Genomic DNA, 18,809 nt, shown 5'->3' with positions numbered 1-18,809 from the left:
CATGTTGCAGCTAGGAAGATCCGAGAAGATTAATGAAGTGCCTCTGGCTGTCCGTCCTTGACATTTGTTTGGCTGCCTAACAACTGTCACAACATTTCAAGCTGACCAAAAAACAAAAAAAAAAGAAGCAGGTAACAGAGAGTTCTAACCGAAACCGAACAGGTTAAATCCTAATGCCAATCAATGTTTCGGTGTTTTTCGGTTTTCTCTGGATTGGGTTTTCCCTACAAAAGGCAATTTACTGGCTTACCTTTTTCCAGTCCCCCTCCGCATTTCTCGTTGGCCCTCCCCGGTTTTTTTGTTTCGTAAATTGCATTTTCTGATTTCGTCCGAAACGCAGGAGGATGGTTCATAATCAGGTATGAAAGGTTACGCGTCGCATTTGTGTTTGTATTGTCAGCCAGCAGCAGGAGCACAGGGAAGCCAGGGCCACAGCCTCGCTGGAATGTTCACTTTGCCGAGGGATCTCTGTAGGAGAGATATCTCTGCTCGTCCCGTAGTCCCGCCGTCTCCTTTCTCCTCTACGCATTTGCGTTTCTCCGTTTCTCGGGGCCCAAGAAAAAGAAAAGGAACTTAATCTCTTTTGTGCAATATTCCCTGCCTCTACTCTCCGTTCGTTGTTTTGTTCTTTTAATGATAAAAAAAATACAGAAACCTTTACCTTTTTATTTGGAATTTGGTACCTTTTTAATCTCTCTCGCTCTGCGGCCCTCTTCCTCACCCTCTCCCCCTTTCTAGTTATATTATTAAAGCATTGTTCTTTTGGTTTTGTGCGATCGCACAACCCTTAGCGGGTTTTGAATTTCTTGGGCAGAACAATCAAAAGAATCCCTCTGTTATTTTTATTTATTTTTTCTTTTATTTTTTAGCCAAACTGCGAAATGAGCAAAAGCGCGCAGACGCAACTGTTTCCACAAAAAATCAAGGGGAGTGGCAGGGGGTTGAAAGTTCTTTAATTTTTTGGAATTGCGTTGCATTCATACTGTAGATGTTGTTGATGTTGATTGCCGCAATTGCACAGCGTGAATTGATTTGGCATAGCAGCGGGGAATTAGGGGGGGCGAAAACCGGACGCGGGGTGGATTTTCCAAGATTATTTACTTAACAGTTGCATACGAGCCACAATCCATTAGCAGCCAGCAGACAAGATGCGTTCCAAATTCCCTCAAATATTTGTTTATGGAACCACTTGGCGCCTTTTAAATGTGATTATTTAGTTAACTGCCTGCATATCGCTGTCTCCCTCTGTCTCTCTCCGTTTCTATACCCATCTCATTCCGAGTTTGTGTTTGGATTATGGCAACATTTTCGGGCTGCTGCTGCCCGGAATGACTTTCAATATTTGTTCAGTAGTTTGACCCTTTTTAACAGCTCTATATATGCCACGGAATAGTATGTGTATCTGCTGGATACATAATGTCTGTTTAACCATTAGGGTGTCCCATCAATTTGCGCTGGCCCAAGAAATAGAGCCACAAATGATAGTCTACGCATACAAAATACACCCATTTGAACTGGCTATCTAATGGTAAAATTCTCGTATCAGAAATAGGAAATAGACCTAAGATCAATATGGATTTATGATCGGATTCCTTCTTCTTGTGTATGGAAATGGTTTTCTCTTGTCATCTCTTTCGGAAATATTTCACTCTTTCGCGGTGCCTTTATTTATGTGGCGTTACTTATGGGGAAAATCCAACGCACCCCCCCTAGAAGCTAACCCAAAATGATTTATGAGCGGCGGCTCCCGAGACGAGATGTCTGCTAAACGTTCTCAATTAAAAACCAAAGCACAGCGAGAGGCTGTAAAATGACAAATTGTGGCACAATTGACAGGCGGCGGCCAACTTGTCAACCATCTTCTTTGAAATAAAACAAGAACCTCTCTCTGGTTATTTGCACGATTATCAGTTAAAGACCGGATGTTTAGAGGCAACATTATTACAATTATCTCTAGTTTCTGTTATTTTCTTTTTCAGTTCAGGTACGAAGCGGCCAAGAAATCTCTTGGCCAATGCAAATATTGACATTGTCCCTGCCGCTCTTTCTTTATTTGTCCTACCTCTGTGTGTTTGCCAACACACTAAAAAGCGTTAGAAGTAGTGTATCTGAGCGGTAGCTGGCCCAATGCGTTTACTTTTGGGTCGTAAACTCAAGTATCTGGAGTGGAGTATCCCCCCTCGGGGAACGGGAACCTATGCTCTTTCCAGCGGGGTGTACACATGGGGTTATAAAAAGAAACTGCCGGTGGGGGTCGTCGAGTCTCTGGTTTTGTTTCTAGTTTCTGCTTGTGTCACCTCAATTGCGGCTGGTTTACTACCGATATTGTGCGCCCATTATAAAGATATAGATAAAAACAACTACGACTATGACAACGCATTCGCTTTTGTTGTTGTTACTGTTATTGTTTTTGTTCTATTTATGTTTGTTGATGCCGGGTAAAAGTAATCAACGACATTAAACAAGTCCAACATCATCGTCATCGGCTAGGCAAATAAAGCTCACTTTTTTCCTGTTGGACTTCGGTTTTGTATTACAACGAAATTATTGTTATTTTTATGAGTGGGTTGCAGCACAAGGCCGGCGACAAAGTTTCTAAAAAGGGGTAAACAAATGGGAAACTGTTTTTTATGAGGCTTATTTGTAATTATTTTTTTAGAGTTCTTCTTCACTATAAATGGCCATAGTTTTCTGGTTAGCCCCCAAAAGTGAAGTCTCTGTTTTTTGGTTATTTTGCAAGCTTTTAGGCACCTAAGCGTGGTTCCATTTTACCATTGTGTAGGTGTGAGAAACCCGATATGGTTTTGTCTCGATTCGAGTTGGTCTCCGTTTGTATTTCGCTGTATGAGGTAAGTGCAATTTTGCAGTGACTGAGCAGGGATGTTGTTCTTTTTATGCTGTTGCGGCCACAAGTTTGTTAAAGTCTAGACCGAAACAAAAATAATCTTTTACTCGAGCTTATGAAAAATGTCTCAGAGCTTTTGCTGCCTGGGCTCTATCTTCATCTTCGTCTGTTATTTTAATTTGGTTAGTTTTTCCCGGGCCACAGTACAAATCTTGATAACATTCCCTCAGACACTCATAGTCGCTATCTCTTTCCCAAATATTTTGTTGCTCTTTTTGTTTGTTTATAATGTTTGAGGGTGAGGGGGAAAAGGGGAGGGAAAACCCGCATGCGGCTGGCGCCGTGGCACGCAACATGGAAATGAAAATAATATAATGCGGCTACGTGCTGCAATTTAGGCGCCTCGCTTTTCACATCCCCCGCTGACTTTTGGCTCCGCAATTAAAACAACTAATAAGAGGTTCCAGTTCCAGGTCGAACTTTGAACTTTAGTTCCCTTGGTTCCTTAAAAGAAATAAAAATTAAAGTAAATTGTAACTCTAATAAATAGTTTTTTTGAAATTCAATTTAAATAAAATAAATAATCATTCAATTGTTTTAGAAAACGTATTTATGATTTCAAGAAATAGTGTAAATATTTGAATTAAATAAATCTATTATATTTACCAGTAAACGATGATTTAAAAACTGTGAAGTATTTGCTTAAGTTATTTTTGTATTTGCTTATTAAAAGAGTTTGATTTTTTCCACTCAGATTTAAATTCATATATTTTTCAGATGACTTGCATTTAGTTTGTTTTTACGCATGGGCCTTTCCCCATTTTTTCATACCGCTTGCGAATCTTTTTCCAGCCCTTTTGCTTGTTATTGGGCTGTGTTATCACTGTTATCACTGCACTGTTTTCTCAAGTGGCCGGAGGCTCAGCGGCGATCGACAGGCAGCTTTTGACGGCAGCGACAACTCGAAGCACGCTGGCTACTGTGCGCTGATTCCAAAAGTCGGTGCTGGCGGTGGTGCATAAATTGCTTTATGGCCCGGTCCGGGCTGGAACTCTGACTGGGGCTTTATGGCCACATTACTCAAGTGGCTGCAGACCAAAAGCCCGTACTATTGTCCCTAGTCCGGGGCTATCTCCTCGCTCCCTCGCGGCGGAATGATTTTATAGCCTCGCGACCTGGCCATAAAATCATGCCCAACCGTGTATTGGCATTATAAAACGAATATAGTCCGGCTAGAATGAATGCTTTTACTCAGTCTTTCATGAACCCAGATTTAGTCGCTCGGTTTCGCTTTCTTCGCCTCTCGCCTTTCGATAATTGTCTGAGGAAATTTCTTGATTGAATCATAATTCGACTGACTACCACATTTGTCTGTATATATATATATATATACATATGTAGTTTTTATGACAGGGAATGATAGCACGTGGTTGATGAAATGGTACTGATTTCAAAATTCCCCCCATAATCGCGCGGGAAATTTATGACCACCTACGCCAGCGAGTTTCGATTTTTATTTTATTTTACCTTAGATTTTTTTTTGTATCTTTGGTTCCAGCGATTTGGGGACACGACATTGTAAACCTTTCGCCGGTTGTATTGCATTTATTGGCATCATAAAAAAGGCGCTTTGAAGAGCAGTATCTAAACAGTAGTGATTTCTTTTCGACCGTTGTCGCAAAAAAGCAAAAAAAAAAAAAAATTTATAAAAATAAAAAACAAAGAACAACAGAAATAGAAATTTATGAGGTGCTCATGTGAAACTGATTAGGAATGGGGTTCGCATTGGGTTCTCAGGTTCCGTTGGGGCGCGTGACGATTTCCGCACACTCGATTTGAATCAGATTCGAAATAAAACTAAACTATAAATACAAAATTGTCAGCTGCAGACGCCCACGCACTGCAGCATGTTGACAAAACTGTTGGGAAAGCAGGGAAATTATTTCGTTTTTATTCCTATTCCTATTCCCATTTTCATTTTCATTTCCATTTCATTTTCACGCCCCAACTGATGAACATTCGTATTTATAGACTTGTCTCATGCTGTGCATTTTAGTAGTTGCCCGCATGATTTATATATTTTTAAAATCATCTCGTTCTCTTGGCGAAGAACTTCAATTAGGATGGTTGTGGAGATGAGTGTGTTCAAGGTTTCGGGGCAGCCATTTTTTAAAGGCCTACCTCCGGTAAAGTGCGTGCAATATGCCCGGCCGGCCAACTTCTGGCCGACTGCTTTTCATATCAGTTAAAGCCAAAAGCGCGAGCCGAACGAACGGGCCTGCATAGCGAAACCAGTTTGGCAAGTTCCCATTTTATCTGTATCTCGGTGTGTGAGTGTGCAACACCATCAGCCAACCAGCATTTGAAAATGCAACATAAAAGCCAACAGGCAACAACTTTTGCAAAATACCCAACACGCAACTTGGGTCCGCTTTTCGTCCCCTTCTGGTCCCCCAACCTCAACCCCGCATTTTCCCCTTTTCGATCGCGACTCTTCAATGGCCGTGCTTTGTGTTTGTTATTATTGTATGGTGTATGGTATATGGTACATTTTGTAGTGGCTGCCACGGCCTCACAATGGGGCGTTTTTCTCATACGACCATCGTACAATGGTATGGAAGTGCCCACATATCTAGATACAAGTCGTCCAACTCTTTCCCGCCTCGCCGTCCGTGTGCAAAGTGTGTAATTATTAGCTGCACATGCCTCAGTTGATTTCAAATTGCCGTTACTGCCTTGGACCGCTGGACTCGAGTCTGCGTGGGTTTTTGCATCTGGAAGATCATAGTTTCCAGCTGTAGGAGATCACTAGGGCATACTTTACTTAATATCCTTTATTTTTCGGGTTTAACTTTAACTTTAATGTTACTCCAGGCCAAGAGCTTAGTGTGGCATCATGCCTATTTAATTCTTAGAGTGACCTTTCTTCTTGCAGAGTTGATTATATTTACTATCTATTCCATAGATTTTTGTAAGTGATCTCTTCTCGATTTTGTACCTTTGATGCAATCCTATTTAAAATGTTTAAATTTGTTTTTTAAGAGGACCCTTTCAGGGTCAGGTCTTTTATCCCGGGACAATATACAACCCTGTCTGTGGACCGCCCGCTGCAAGGCAACCTTGTTGCAAGTTGCTGGGTGGTCAACCAGCCGCAACTCTGCACAAAATCACCAAAACACACACGCATTTGGACAAGGTCAGATCGACTGTCGACCGTCGACCGTCGACCATCGACCGTTATATAAGATATCACAGCGGGTGTGTTTCGTCGATTTGTGTTTATCTAACGACCGAAGACCGAAAACTGAAGACCCCAGCTCGTCTTGGCCATTTATTATGGCTCAGTTCCGTGAGAGCCAGCTAACACCGAAATCGGCAAGAGATTTCAAATAATTCGCACAGCATTTGATGACCTTCTCGGTCTGTGTGGCATTTTATCTAGCCAGATATTGCCTTTGTGATCTTTATCTAAGTGTGTGGTTTATTTTTATATCGCTTAGTGTTCGGGATTGCTATAAAAGCGAGAATCTCTTTTATGGTCACAGCGAGTCGCATCGTCACCTCTTCGGGGTCTGGGGTCTGAGACCTGGGTTTTCGGCTTTGGGTCCGCTGACGAGCTGATGAGCACAAATGTTGCGTTTCCCATGCTCGCCGTGGAACCGATTTGCTTATGGTTGCTGTTGTAGTTTTATAATGTGTACAAAATATTTTGGTTTGGCATGAGCTTATCGGCGGCCAAGCCATCATAAAATAGCAAAAAAAAAATAAGAGGGCCAGTGGTGAGGAGTCGGTTTTGAGACCAGGACAGCTGGCAATAGTCTGTACAGAGCGGGAAAAAAATACATTTGGTATTTGGAATTATTTAGAGGTATATTTTTAAAATTATTATTTATGCATTCATAATATAAATGGTTTCCACTGTACCTTTAGTTGTACACTAAACCTTTTAGTTAAGTCCACGATAAAATGCCACATACCATTTATTTTTCTCTCTGTAAATTTAACACTTACTAACCATCGTCCTCCTTACTCTTTCTCTTTGCAGATAAGATCACAGAAACCCTATTATACCGCAGATCCCGAAGTCGACTCACTGGTGAGTAAAAAAAGCATAAAAAAAGACAGAAACCAAACTGGCAACAAAGTTGCCACAGTCTCCTTGGCAGCAAGTTGCCAAAGCCAAAGATCATGGTTTTTTTTTTTTCTGTATTTTACTGTGTGTGCTTATGTGTGTGCATCACCTTGACCCAAAACAACGACGACAATTGAATAATTTTCTTTTATTTAGAATAAATCACAGTGAATTTAGCAAAAGCGCAAAGCCACAGCAACGAACGCAATTTATGAGCATTTGTTCGTCAGCCCGAACTGAGTTGTTTAGTCATTTTATTGGACAGCGTTGCCATACTTTTCGCTCTTGATTTGTGCCTGCTCTCGGGGGATATAGTATAGTCGGGGCGATATCGGGGCATATAGCGGGGCCGGCGACGAGCGAACCCATGCGAACGACAATATGAAGCAGAACGATTTAATGATGCATATGACATTTTTGCACTCTCTAAATGGGCTGCCTGCAGCCTTGGGTGTGCAAAGAGAAAAAAAGGAAAAAATGCAAAAAATGCAAAAAAAAAAAGAACAAACATAGCAACAATGGAGCCAACGTCTTGACTTTAGTAGAATATGCATTCGCTGTCTTGGCAAAAGGGGGAGGTGGAGGAGGAAAACGGGGGCTCGATCCAAGGCAAATGCCAGCAGCACAACCTTGCAGATCATCATGATCGCCGCTCATGATGAGCTAAAATCTTCGAGGAGCATTATTATAGTTTAGGGGAACGGAACTCATGCTAATCTGCCAAAGGAAATGATCGTTAAAAGAGCTTCGAGATTTTGAGCACTCAGATAGGGCAGATACATTTCAGGGGATCAGTCAGAAATAAAGAAACGAAATGAGTCAGTGGTGCACTGGAAAATAAGAAAAAAATCATATGCTAAAAAATAATAAAGAATAAAATATTTTAAGATGGAAGATAATACTTTTTAGAACCACTTTGTATTCTAACTTTATTTAGACCAATTTTTAGTAATTAAGTGACCTTACACATCGATTTTTTTTATCATCGCTCGTAGCTATCAAAAATATATTCACCATTTTTGTAATCGTGTATCGAAAGTCCTTTAACCACTAATCTTAAACATGAGACATAAATACAACTCGCCCAGCAGATCCTTCTCCTTTTTTTTTTTTTTGGTTTTTTGCTGGCATTTTTCGACCCGACGAGTCATAACAATTTTTATGTGCACGAGTAAGGAAATAAGGGGCGAATGAAGGGGGGCCAAAAAGAGATCATTTCGGAGGCAGCATCCAGCAGAATGTAAATCAAGACGGAAATGCCGCGTGCAAAGAGTGCAAAAAGTGCAAAACGAGGCATGCAATTGGCTAGCAGCTAAGCTAAAGTCGAATGATGAAAAAACCCAGATGTATATATATAGCAGAGAGTCTGGCGGAGTATAAAGAGATTATGGGCAAAACTAATTTTAATTGCCGGCATCGTAAATGTGTCACTCACTTACCCACTCACTCACGGCGGAGTTTCTTCTGGTGGCCCTAATTTTATGCACTTGCAGATTAGTTTATTAGTTGTAGTACAAAATCACTGAAAAATCCCCCGAGTGCCCCCTGTTTTTGCTCCGCCACATCCCTCATCCATACATACACATAGATCGTCTTGGCCATGGCCGTGTGTCTGCGTACTTTGGCCATAAATCATTTTGGCATGCCACTCTGTGGTTGCCACTCCCCCCGCGGGCTCCGCCCCTTTATCCGCTATCGTGTTTGAACATTTAAAAGTGCATTTAGTAACACTCACTTAAAGGAAGAGGCAGGAATAAAAAGAAACCCCTTGCTATAAAAATGTTTATGGCATGTCTTGGGTTAAAATGGAATTCCTGGCAGTAGCTGCAACAATAACCAAAACCAAACAGGCCACACAGCAGCAGTTAGCAGCATCGTAAAAATGTCAAATGTCAAAGTGATGTTTTAATTAGCGGTCTGGTCACACCGGGCCAAATGCCGAGCCTGTGTGTTTATGAGTGTGCAAGAGTGTTTTGTATAATCAATAAAAATGTTTAATAGAACATTTTTATTATGTTTACTCCTTTAAAGTGAGACCATGCGCTTTTAATTATTTTTTTACTTGAACTGAAATTTGATATAAGATGCTTTAATTAACAGTCTGGTCACTCTGGGAAAATGCATGGGTTTTTATGAGTTTTTGCTTAACTTGCAAATACCTTTACTAAATTTGTATTTCATTTCCTCTCTTTTCAGATGGTGCAAGCAATACAAGTACTTCGGTTTCACCTTTTAGAATTAGAAAAAGTAAGTAACGACTTTGAAGATGTTTCCCCTAGCATAGTATACCACTTAAGCCAGCTAAAACATTGCCATAGCTTTAATATCGAAGTCTATTTATGCAACGTCATCAAAGCAGAAAAAGCAGCATTTGTTTAGTCATTGCAATTAACTGAAAAAGCCAGAGAGCCAAGCCAGGCCAAGTTGTCGGCAATCATTTATCAACGCCCCAAAAAGACCACCCAAAATGCTTAACCAGGAACCCAGGACCCAAAAACACAGTCTCCAGCCAGCAGGCCCATAAATAAAACCGTGCCCAAACGCCGGGCGAAAAAAGCAGGCAAATAGTTGCCAACGGGCGCGCATTTCAATTACCAACATTTGTGTTGACATTTTATTGAGCCATGTTGCAAAGGGGTGAACTGTGCGGAAGGGGGACATAGAGTCTCGCAGCAGGCGACCATATATCTGCAGTCGGTCTAATACACTTGCAAAATGTCTAAATTAAATGGAGAAATAAAAAAAATGCAGCTGAAAATTGAATTAATTGCCAATCAAAGTGAAATATTTGTCGGTGGGGGCAAGGGGCACAGGATGTTGGTAAGACCGCAAATATTTGCCCAGCGGCAGGTGTTTTTTTAAAGTCGGTTACAGTTTCATGCGTAAGATAAAAAAAAAAGGAATAATAGTTTCTAAACAATGGAATGCATTCAGGTTTCGGCTTCTCTTTTGTTGTTTATACATGAGGTGTGATGACTGCAGAACTTCCCCTCGATTTTCTAACATAATTCCTAGATAACGCAGCCACATAAATTATTTTCCCATCTTTAAACGAGGGGGGAGGTTTTATGCTGAGAGGGTTCTACAACACCTACTTGATTATTAGACACTTTATTGTCTAAATGGAAAAATTACAGGTTGCCTAATTTGTTTTAATTTCAAACAATATGCAAGCGGCTTCGGGTGCGTGTCTCTCAGTCGGTGACTTAATGGAAGTTGTTCCTCGAACGTGGTCGTAATTAATGCCGGCAACCCCCTCTTTAATGTATTTTGTTGTATTTTTGTTGCTGCTGTGCTGAGAAAATTAATTAGGCAAATGCGCAACGAAGCGTGGAGCGAACCTAAACCGAAACCGAAACTGAAACCGAAACTCAGAGCCGGAGTTTAAGTCCGAGGCTTGGAGCTAAGCCGGCCAGAAAACCCGTCCGAAAGTCGCTCTTCACTCTTTTTTCAATTAAGTCTTAAGTAAGAAATTATGCAAAACATTCTACACGAACCGAAAAAAAGAAGCAAAACAAGACAAACGCTCTGGGAATATATAGTAGAGTAGCATTAACACAAAAAACTTCAACATTGTTGGTTCGAAACGATTTAATACTCTATCGATCCAATAATGCTCCTAATAAATACACGGAAAAATGTAGATATAGGAAATCCGTGAAGAGCAAAATATTTGCCATCGTTTAAGTAATTGTTTGCTAACCCTATGAAATTCCTTTAGTCATTTGCTGCGGAATGCAGCATCTTTTCTTTTTGCGGAGAGACTATGGAGCATGAATATGGGCTAATGACGGCGAATGGGAATCGAACGAAGAAGAGTCAATCAAGGTGCAATTAGTATTGCAGTTAATCACCAAACGCTTTCTAAGTTTGCAAAACAAACAAATGCACAAAACTAGTGCAGTAAGCCAAGTTAGTCAGTCAGTTGGCCAGCTGCAATTTGTTGCAGTCAGCCAGCACCCTGTATAGAAAGCCAGAAAAGAGTAGAAAAAAATAAACATTCAAGATCTTTATCAACATCACAGCAGCAACGGCGGAGACCACGACAGGTTTTTGTTTTGTCATTTGTCACTCACACAGCTTGCGACACACACGAAAGCAACAAAGAACTGTAGCAACTTGTACAAAAAACGTAAAATCGAACAAAAAATAAGGCATAAAAAAACACATTCATTTATATGCAGCCAACAAAATGCAGCGGTCGATTTTTGGTGTATAAAATAAATATAAACGCAAAGAACAAAAAACTACAAAGAAATACAAAATATACTTAAATAAAATGTGCGGGTTGACTTGAAAAAAAAGTACAAAATACAAAAAAAAAAAAACATACAACATCTATATGGGAGCGAATAAATGTATATCTGTATCTGTGCATATTTGTTGCCGCTGCTAAAAACAACAACAGCGAACAGAATCAGTTAAAAAGACGTTTTCAAGACTTGTGTCTGTCAAAACTGGTTTGGCAGTCTCAGTTTCTCAGTCTCGGAGCTCCAGGCTTTGGGCCCAGTCTCCAGCTTTTTAGCTCCCCAGCACACGGACAATTCTCGTCACAGAGTCACATGCAAAAAAAACAAAACTAAAAAAAAAACTAAATAAAAATAAAATACAGCAAAAAATAAGGGGAGAAAAAATCAAGCAGGCAGGCATTGCAATTGACAAACAGACAGTGGGACGGTGGGACAGTTGGACAAACCGACCGATGGACAGAGCCGGAGACACAACACGTTGGGTCAGTTGCACACGCTTCTCCGCCGGCAGGGGGTATGGGTATGGGTATGGCTAGTATCGAATCGGGGAATCGGAATCGGCTGGGTTAATGCCGGCATGGGGGCATAACAGAACCACCAGTAACAGCAACAGCAACAACAACACCACCACCACCGATTTGGGGGCCTTGTTTTGATGGCTTGGCCAAGATCGCTTCGGGATCTCTCGCTAAAAACACCAGCAACATCGCCATCGACAGCTGTACACTTTTGGCTCAGTCGATGGATGATGATGCAAGCTGAGGGATGCCAAGACAACTGATGAATTTCTCGGATTTTGCTTGCCGAATAAAATACAGATAACTTTATATTTAGGGGCTTTAGTAAAACTTAAGTAGGTACTATACCATAAAAAAAACTTGTTTTAATGACAGATCTAGAAGTAGTGTACAAATATTTAGTACTTTTTTAATGAAGCAATTTGGCAGAAAATTAATTATAAAGCACTACCAATTAGGGCTCAACATAACTAAGACCAAAGTTAATTACCTATTAAAAGCATTTATGCATTGCATAGTACATATAATTACACTGCATTTAAATGTCATAGAGAGTGAAGTAAACTTGTTAGACAGACTGTGTGTTGGAGGTTGCGTGCCGAGACTTTAGATGGGGAATACTCGTAGTTAAAGCTATCTATGAGCGGAAATCGAGAATTACCACTGCGCAGATTGGAGCGATTTGCATCGAGATTAGAACAGAGGAAGCTGCGCGGGAAGGGGTGAGGAGGTGCGGTCGGGAAAAGCCAATGTTGCTGCTGTGAAAAGTTTTGCTTAACAGGATGTACAAATGAGCGTCAGCACTACAAGCAACTCCCTTTGGTTGCTGCTGTTGTTGCAGTTGCCGTTGTCGTTGCTGTTGCTGCTGCTTTTGCTGTTGCTATTGCTGTTGTCCATGTTTGCCTGTCGCCCTTGTTGCTCGGGGGCCCACCCAATGTGCAACAGCAACGGGAACGGCAACAGCCGCAGCAATGTGCAACAGCAACATGGGGGCCGCTGGCAGTCATAAATATCGCAATGAGCCGTTCGAAAATGTCACATACAATGCTGACAAATTAATCAAAAGTTATCAGCCAGCCGGCATCGAAAGTTCGCGGGTCTCTGAAGGGCCCAAGCCCAAGTCCAAGCAACCTCCGCAGCAGCATCGCATAAACATATCAATTTGGTGGGCGCTCTCATGTTGCATGTGCGCGGCCACAGCGGCAACATGTTGCTGGCGTGCTAATTGCACGCTTTATGGATATTGTTATGGTCACTTTGACAGCTACAAATGCAATCATAAAACCGAGACTGCGCCAGCAACATGTTGCTGCTGTTCCAGCTTATCAGCGACGGCGACAAATTTGACATTGTCCTGTCATAAACCAGTTGCTGGCCGATGCTTTTTTATCATCTTTTTTCGGTTTTTGCGTATATTTTTCGGTGACAATAACATTGAAAGCAGCCTGCAAACGAGTTTGACAAGTTTGGGCAATGGGCAACAAGTTAATAGCCTGGCTGTTGCAGCTTTCGCATGCCAAAAAAGCCAAAGTAAAGAAGCAGCAGCGGCAGCAGCAACACGGCACAGCAGCAACAACAAACAATTTGCATAAGCAACGCGCACTTTTTCGTAAATTAAATGCCTGGCCCCGGTTAAATGGAGCACCCTGTTGTTGTCGTTGGTGTTGCTGTTGTTGCTGTAGTTGCTGGTGTTGCTGCTGCTCTGTCTGCCAGCCATGGCCCAGTGCAATTAATTTCTTTTTAGCCGTGGCGGCGGCTGCATTCCTCTCTTTGTTGCTGCATATTTGCATATATGCCTGACTCACACTCACTTTGGCCTTATCGCATTTGTTTTATCACACACACACAAGCACACGGGGCAACAGCAACAACAGGGCCTTAAAAACGCATTCTGTTGGCCAAGTCTTCATGGGCCTTTTTCCCGCTGACGCCAGCGATCTTCTCCATGTTGCTAATGCGAGTGTTGCACGTGCTGCTGTCTCATGTTGCTGCTTGCTTTTGGTGTTTCTGTTGCTGTTACCGTTGCCGTTGCCGCTTAGTTGTTGGCCTGGCTGGTCGGCCTGGTTGGTTATTTGGCTGAAAGTGTGCCCCGGGGCTAAGCTGCCTGCCTCGTTCGCCGGCAACTTCCTTTTCGGCCAGTGCATTATTTCGTACCTCTATGCATATTTATGGGCCTTGGTTAGAGGCAAAGCCCCTGCATCAGCCATTTTTGAGTGCCATCATCATGGTCATGGGTCTGGCGATGGAGTCGCAGTCGGAGTTGAAGTTGGAGTTTTCAGGTAACGCATCAAAAGCAATTTGCATGCCATTTGCGGGGGAGGGGGCAGCGGGTCGGGACAACCGGGATGAGCAGGTTTCTGGTTGGGGCAAGAATGCGATGGCGCTTAGTATGGCAATGTTTAAGCTGGCTTCAAGTATAGATATAAGCTATAAGTGAAAAGTAAATAGCGATGCTAAATGATCGATAAAATCAAATTTATTTTAAGTAGTCAACATTTATTAGTCATTGAATCTAAACAGCAGATGATAAAAAAAAATTTATTCTAAAATTGAAATATAAAATATTTTTTAATATTAAAATTGTTTAAACAAGATTTTATAAATACATCGTTGATCGTCTGCTAAGCTTTCATTACTGTTAAGTTAAAGTATATTTCTATATATTAATAAAATAAATATAGGAATACCCTTAAAACATAAGACCCCTGAGAAATATCGATAGTTAATATAAAGCACACCCTTTAGAGTGTAGCACCCTCTTAAGATAATGCATCCACCCCGCCCCTGATGAAATCGTACCCCCGAATACCGACTCAAAACTGATGATCTCTTCTCTCTCTCTCTCTTCTACCACCTTCTCTGCCTTGTCCGCGGGGTTGTCTCGTTGCAGGTACACGAATTATGCGATAACTTCTGTCATCGGTATATATCGTGTTTAAAGGGTAAAATGCCAATAGATTTAGTGATCGACGAACGGGACACCACCAAACCACCGGAGTTGGGATCGGCGAACGGAGAAGGGCGCAGCAATGCCGACTCCACATCGCACACCGATGGAGCTAGTACACCAGACGTTGTGAGTACCCCCTTCGCGGGAGCACATGGTCCTATATTGGCGAGCTACAATGCGGTGGTGCACCCATGTTCGTAGTACGATAACGACCTTCTTGCAAAAACGAAGCGGGTGCTCACAATGCCCTGGGATTAAATGAATCAATAATAATAATTGCGATCAATCAATACGATATGCCAATCGAGCGAATAACCGAGCGATAACCACAAAAAAATAAAGAAAAGAATGTTGCTGCACACTGTATAAGCAATTAAGTAAAATTAATTCACTTTGTGCGAACAAACATAATATTAATATTGATGAATTCAAATCCAAATCCGAACGCAGAAGAAGTTGTACGTCATTATGAACACACACAAAACACCCACACACACATTGTAAATTAGTCAGAATCAGAAAGCGAAGAAATACGAAAAAAAGCCACAAAAATATTTTAAATTGAAAAACAGATACAAAACAAAAATCGAGCGAAATGGAGAGCAGAGGAATTTCCTAGCCGGAGCAGCAGCAGCAACAATATCTACGGCAGCAACATGCAACATGCGACGGCGGCAACAGTTGCAGCAAGGCAGCAACATCGGCGGCCAGCAGCAATCGAACCGAGGACAGTAACCGACATGAGTGACGTACTCCAGCGACAAACGAGCTTCCAAGAGGCTTCGGCCACAAATCCGAACCGAAAGACAACGAACCGACCACGAACGATATGACCAGAACCGAGCCGAACGAACGAATTACGAATGTATCTCACGGATACCCATTAATGTTGCTACCGCTGCCACGGCCAGAATTTGTTTGCTCTCCTCTGTGTACAGTAAATGCCATAAATTTAAGTTCCAAAACACTGAGGACAGCCGCGGGCCGGGCCGAAGTGAGTTCACTTTTGCCTGCCACACGCGCTTTCCCAGTTCATCTCACTCCCTCTCAAAACAGAAACACATAAACACAAAGCATCACTTTATATATCTCAAGCAGATTGTAAATGATAAAGATAAACAGACAAACAAAAAATGAACAAAAGCAACTGAGCAACAATAATTAGAGCAACAAACAATTTCGCTTAATTTGTAAAAAGTACCAACAACTAAAGAAACAAAAGCCAGATAAGAAAAGCATAAAGTAATTGAGAACTAAATTACAACAATGAACAATGTTACAGAACTTCGTTTTTGCAAGAGGCCCATATAGCTCGCCAATATATTATTAATTATTATTAACAAAAAACCCAACACTCACACACACCATTAACCAACTATTTTTGATTATTTTTCTTTACTTAACCCACACTGAACACCCAAAAAAAAACCAACCAACAAGAATTGAAGTAACGAATTATGAGAAAGTTTACTAACCCCAAAACTAACCAATTTTTAACAATTTTACATATGCACATAACTCTATATAGAGTTCTATATAGAAACTATATATAAATACCCACAAATACGCATATATTATATATGTATACTGATATAATATGATATACGAGAGCTGGCTCTAACTTTTCTACCCCGATTTCTTTGGGTACAGTCAGTTAGACAGTGGGATCGATAAGTCCGCTTATCGGTTTTTTGAGTTTATAAACTTGTAAATACTTGACATCCCCGTCCTTCCTCTCTCAACAACAACAACAACAAGCAGACACTGACATAGCCCACAAAAAATTACAAAAAAAAACAGATAAATACCAGACACAGAGTATACCCCACATTTTTAAAATCTCTCTCTATCTATCTTACGAAAAACCTTACGTAAATCTGTGCCAATTACTTGGAAAATGATCACAGCCCAGCACCCAAGACTTTTCACCGCTGGAGGAGACCTATGCCAGCTATCGCATCAAACACGAGGCGGACTTCTAGTCCCGCCCGACTTTTTATTCCTTCGAGTTCCCCCCCCAGTTGTCTATAAATAAACTGAAAAACCTATCTAAAATAGAAATAACGCTTAGCCATGTAGTTTGTAACTAAAATCAAGTCTAGGCTGCGCTTAAGGAAGTTCACTGGCAAGTGAAAGAGAGAAACAAACGCTAAAAGTATAGTTAATTCCTAGAAACTTCTAAACATATTTTCTATGCTTAGTTTTCAAATTTTTCGTTCTATATGTTTTCGGGAAATTTTCACTTTAGCAAACGTGTATACGATTTTTCAAAAACAAAACGTCCTTTTCCCTTCGCGTGCTTTACAACACCGAAGTGAACTTGCCAAATAATAAAAATACGTAAAATAAAAACTAAATGAAAATATTAACATATTTTCGTTAATCTTTTTTGTTCAACTCTCATCATGCAACGCATATACGTAAAAAGAGATACCAGAAAAGAAACCCCAACCTGAGTTCAAATGCAAAGTATACGAATAAAACTTTATTGTTTATTAAATAAAAACAAAAACGAAAAAAAAACTTAAAGTTAATTTAATTAATTGAGGATTGTAATGCGCCTATACGAACGACATTTTAAATGAGCCGATAATCTTTCAAGAACAATGATATACGTAAATCAACAGCATCAACTAAAACAAACTAAACAAACTTTAAGCATTTACTAAAGCAAATCGAAAACTACGCGATACTATTATTATTAAATAAATATAAAAGGAGAGAAAGCTAATGTAATTTAATTGAATTAGAGAGCAGTCGAGCAACTTAGAGACCCCTCGCTCCCCTTCCCCAATTGTATACTATAGCGTACGTTATATAGTTCTTAGTCAGGCCCCAAAACTCCCCAAAAATGCCCCAACTTAGGAGATGTATGCTAGGCGTAAACTATACTTGCAATCGAAACTCAAAGATACGAAAAACGTTAGCAGCAAATCCTTCTTCTAGCTACCAAAACCAACCAACAAAACACTTTCTACTGCTAATTTCTACTACTATTTTGAGTTGTAGACTACTAAACCAACAAAACTACAAAAAATGTACTTAAATCGAACTGCGAACAGTCGGTCGCAGCTCTTCAGCTATATGGGCAGTCATTTGTATACTTAGACTATAGTCGAACCGATTCCCAGCGGTTTATTATAGCCAACTAACTAAACAACAACAACAACGTGAAAAGCTTTTGTACTATTTTTTCAAAACTACAAAATAAAAACTTTCTTGCAAAATTATAAAAAACAATTTGCAAACAAAAAAAAATAAAATAGTTGTTGTACTTTGTCTCAAACCCAGAAAAAAAATAAAAAACTTATATGTAAGAAACTAAAATTAAACTTGAAAAATTGCTGTAATTATGTAATAATTTTTCTATTAGCATAATTCGCCGCTTTTTAGTTGCAAAAAAGGAGAGAAACTAGGAAGATAAATACATTGTTTCCTATGATTTTTGTGTGAGCTTTTTGCATTTTCGTTACATATTATTCTTTAATGATTTTTGTATCAAATGTTTTGCTAACAAAAAAACTACAAAAATTGAAAAAAATGAAGAAAACATTTTTTATTGTTGCATTGTAAAAATATACTTAAAATACAAACACAAAATACTGAAACTGAAATACGTAATTGCTTTAGGTGATATTTTATAAAAATATAACACAAGTAAAAATAATAATAAAAACCCTAAAATTAAAAAATGATGCAAAATATATACGTAATGTGTTTTAAAAATCGAAAGAAGGCGCTTTTTTGCTTTTTACTATTTTTAAAATATAAAACAAATAAATAAATTAACAATAATTTGAGCATACATTTTTTAATAATTATTATTATTATTGTTTTTACAAACAAAACATTTTATTTAGTTTTTAGCAAAATTGTAAAATGAAAGTAAATGTTATAAGAAATGATGGAGAGAAAACGCAATCAAAAATTAAGAGAAGAAAGAAAAGTAAAATATAAATCCAACAACAAAAAAAACAGCAACTTCTATACGATATACGAATACATTTTAATGTAATATTTTTAATTATTTATATGTATACTAATAATATAATTAAAACAAGGAAAAACAAAAACAGAGAAGGATTAAGTAAAAACAAAAAAGAACTACAGAGTA

General features: G+C 39.8%; 1 protein-coding gene across 8 annotated transcripts in view; it reads left to right on the top strand.

Annotated features, from left to right (window-relative positions):
- The window catches only part of LOC108135856 (homeobox protein homothorax), a 103,626-nt gene that overhangs the window by 13,055 nt on the left and 71,762 nt on the right, over window positions 1-18,809 (top strand). For 7 of the 8 annotated variants that reach the window (XM_017256750.2, XM_041709745.1, XM_017256753.2 and 4 more), the window contains exons 4-6: window positions 6,891-6,941; window positions 9,174-9,224; window positions 14,636-14,821. In XM_017256750.2, the coding sequence (XP_017112239.1) occupies window positions 6,891-6,941; window positions 9,174-9,224; window positions 14,636-14,821 (288 nt within the window). Of the gene's footprint in view, window positions 1-6,890; window positions 6,942-9,173; window positions 9,225-14,635; window positions 14,822-16,602; window positions 17,529-18,809 lie in introns of those variants that run through there. The other variant, XM_017256756.2, reaches the window with a different exon arrangement.

This window comes from Drosophila elegans, unplaced genomic scaffold, assembly GCF_018152505.1.
Source record: "Drosophila elegans isolate 14027-0461.03 unplaced genomic scaffold, ASM1815250v1 contig_476, whole genome shotgun sequence".
Classification (NCBI taxonomy): Eukaryota; Metazoa; Arthropoda; class Insecta; order Diptera; family Drosophilidae; genus Drosophila; species Drosophila elegans.
This window is presented reverse-complemented; position numbering and strand designations above follow the sequence as displayed.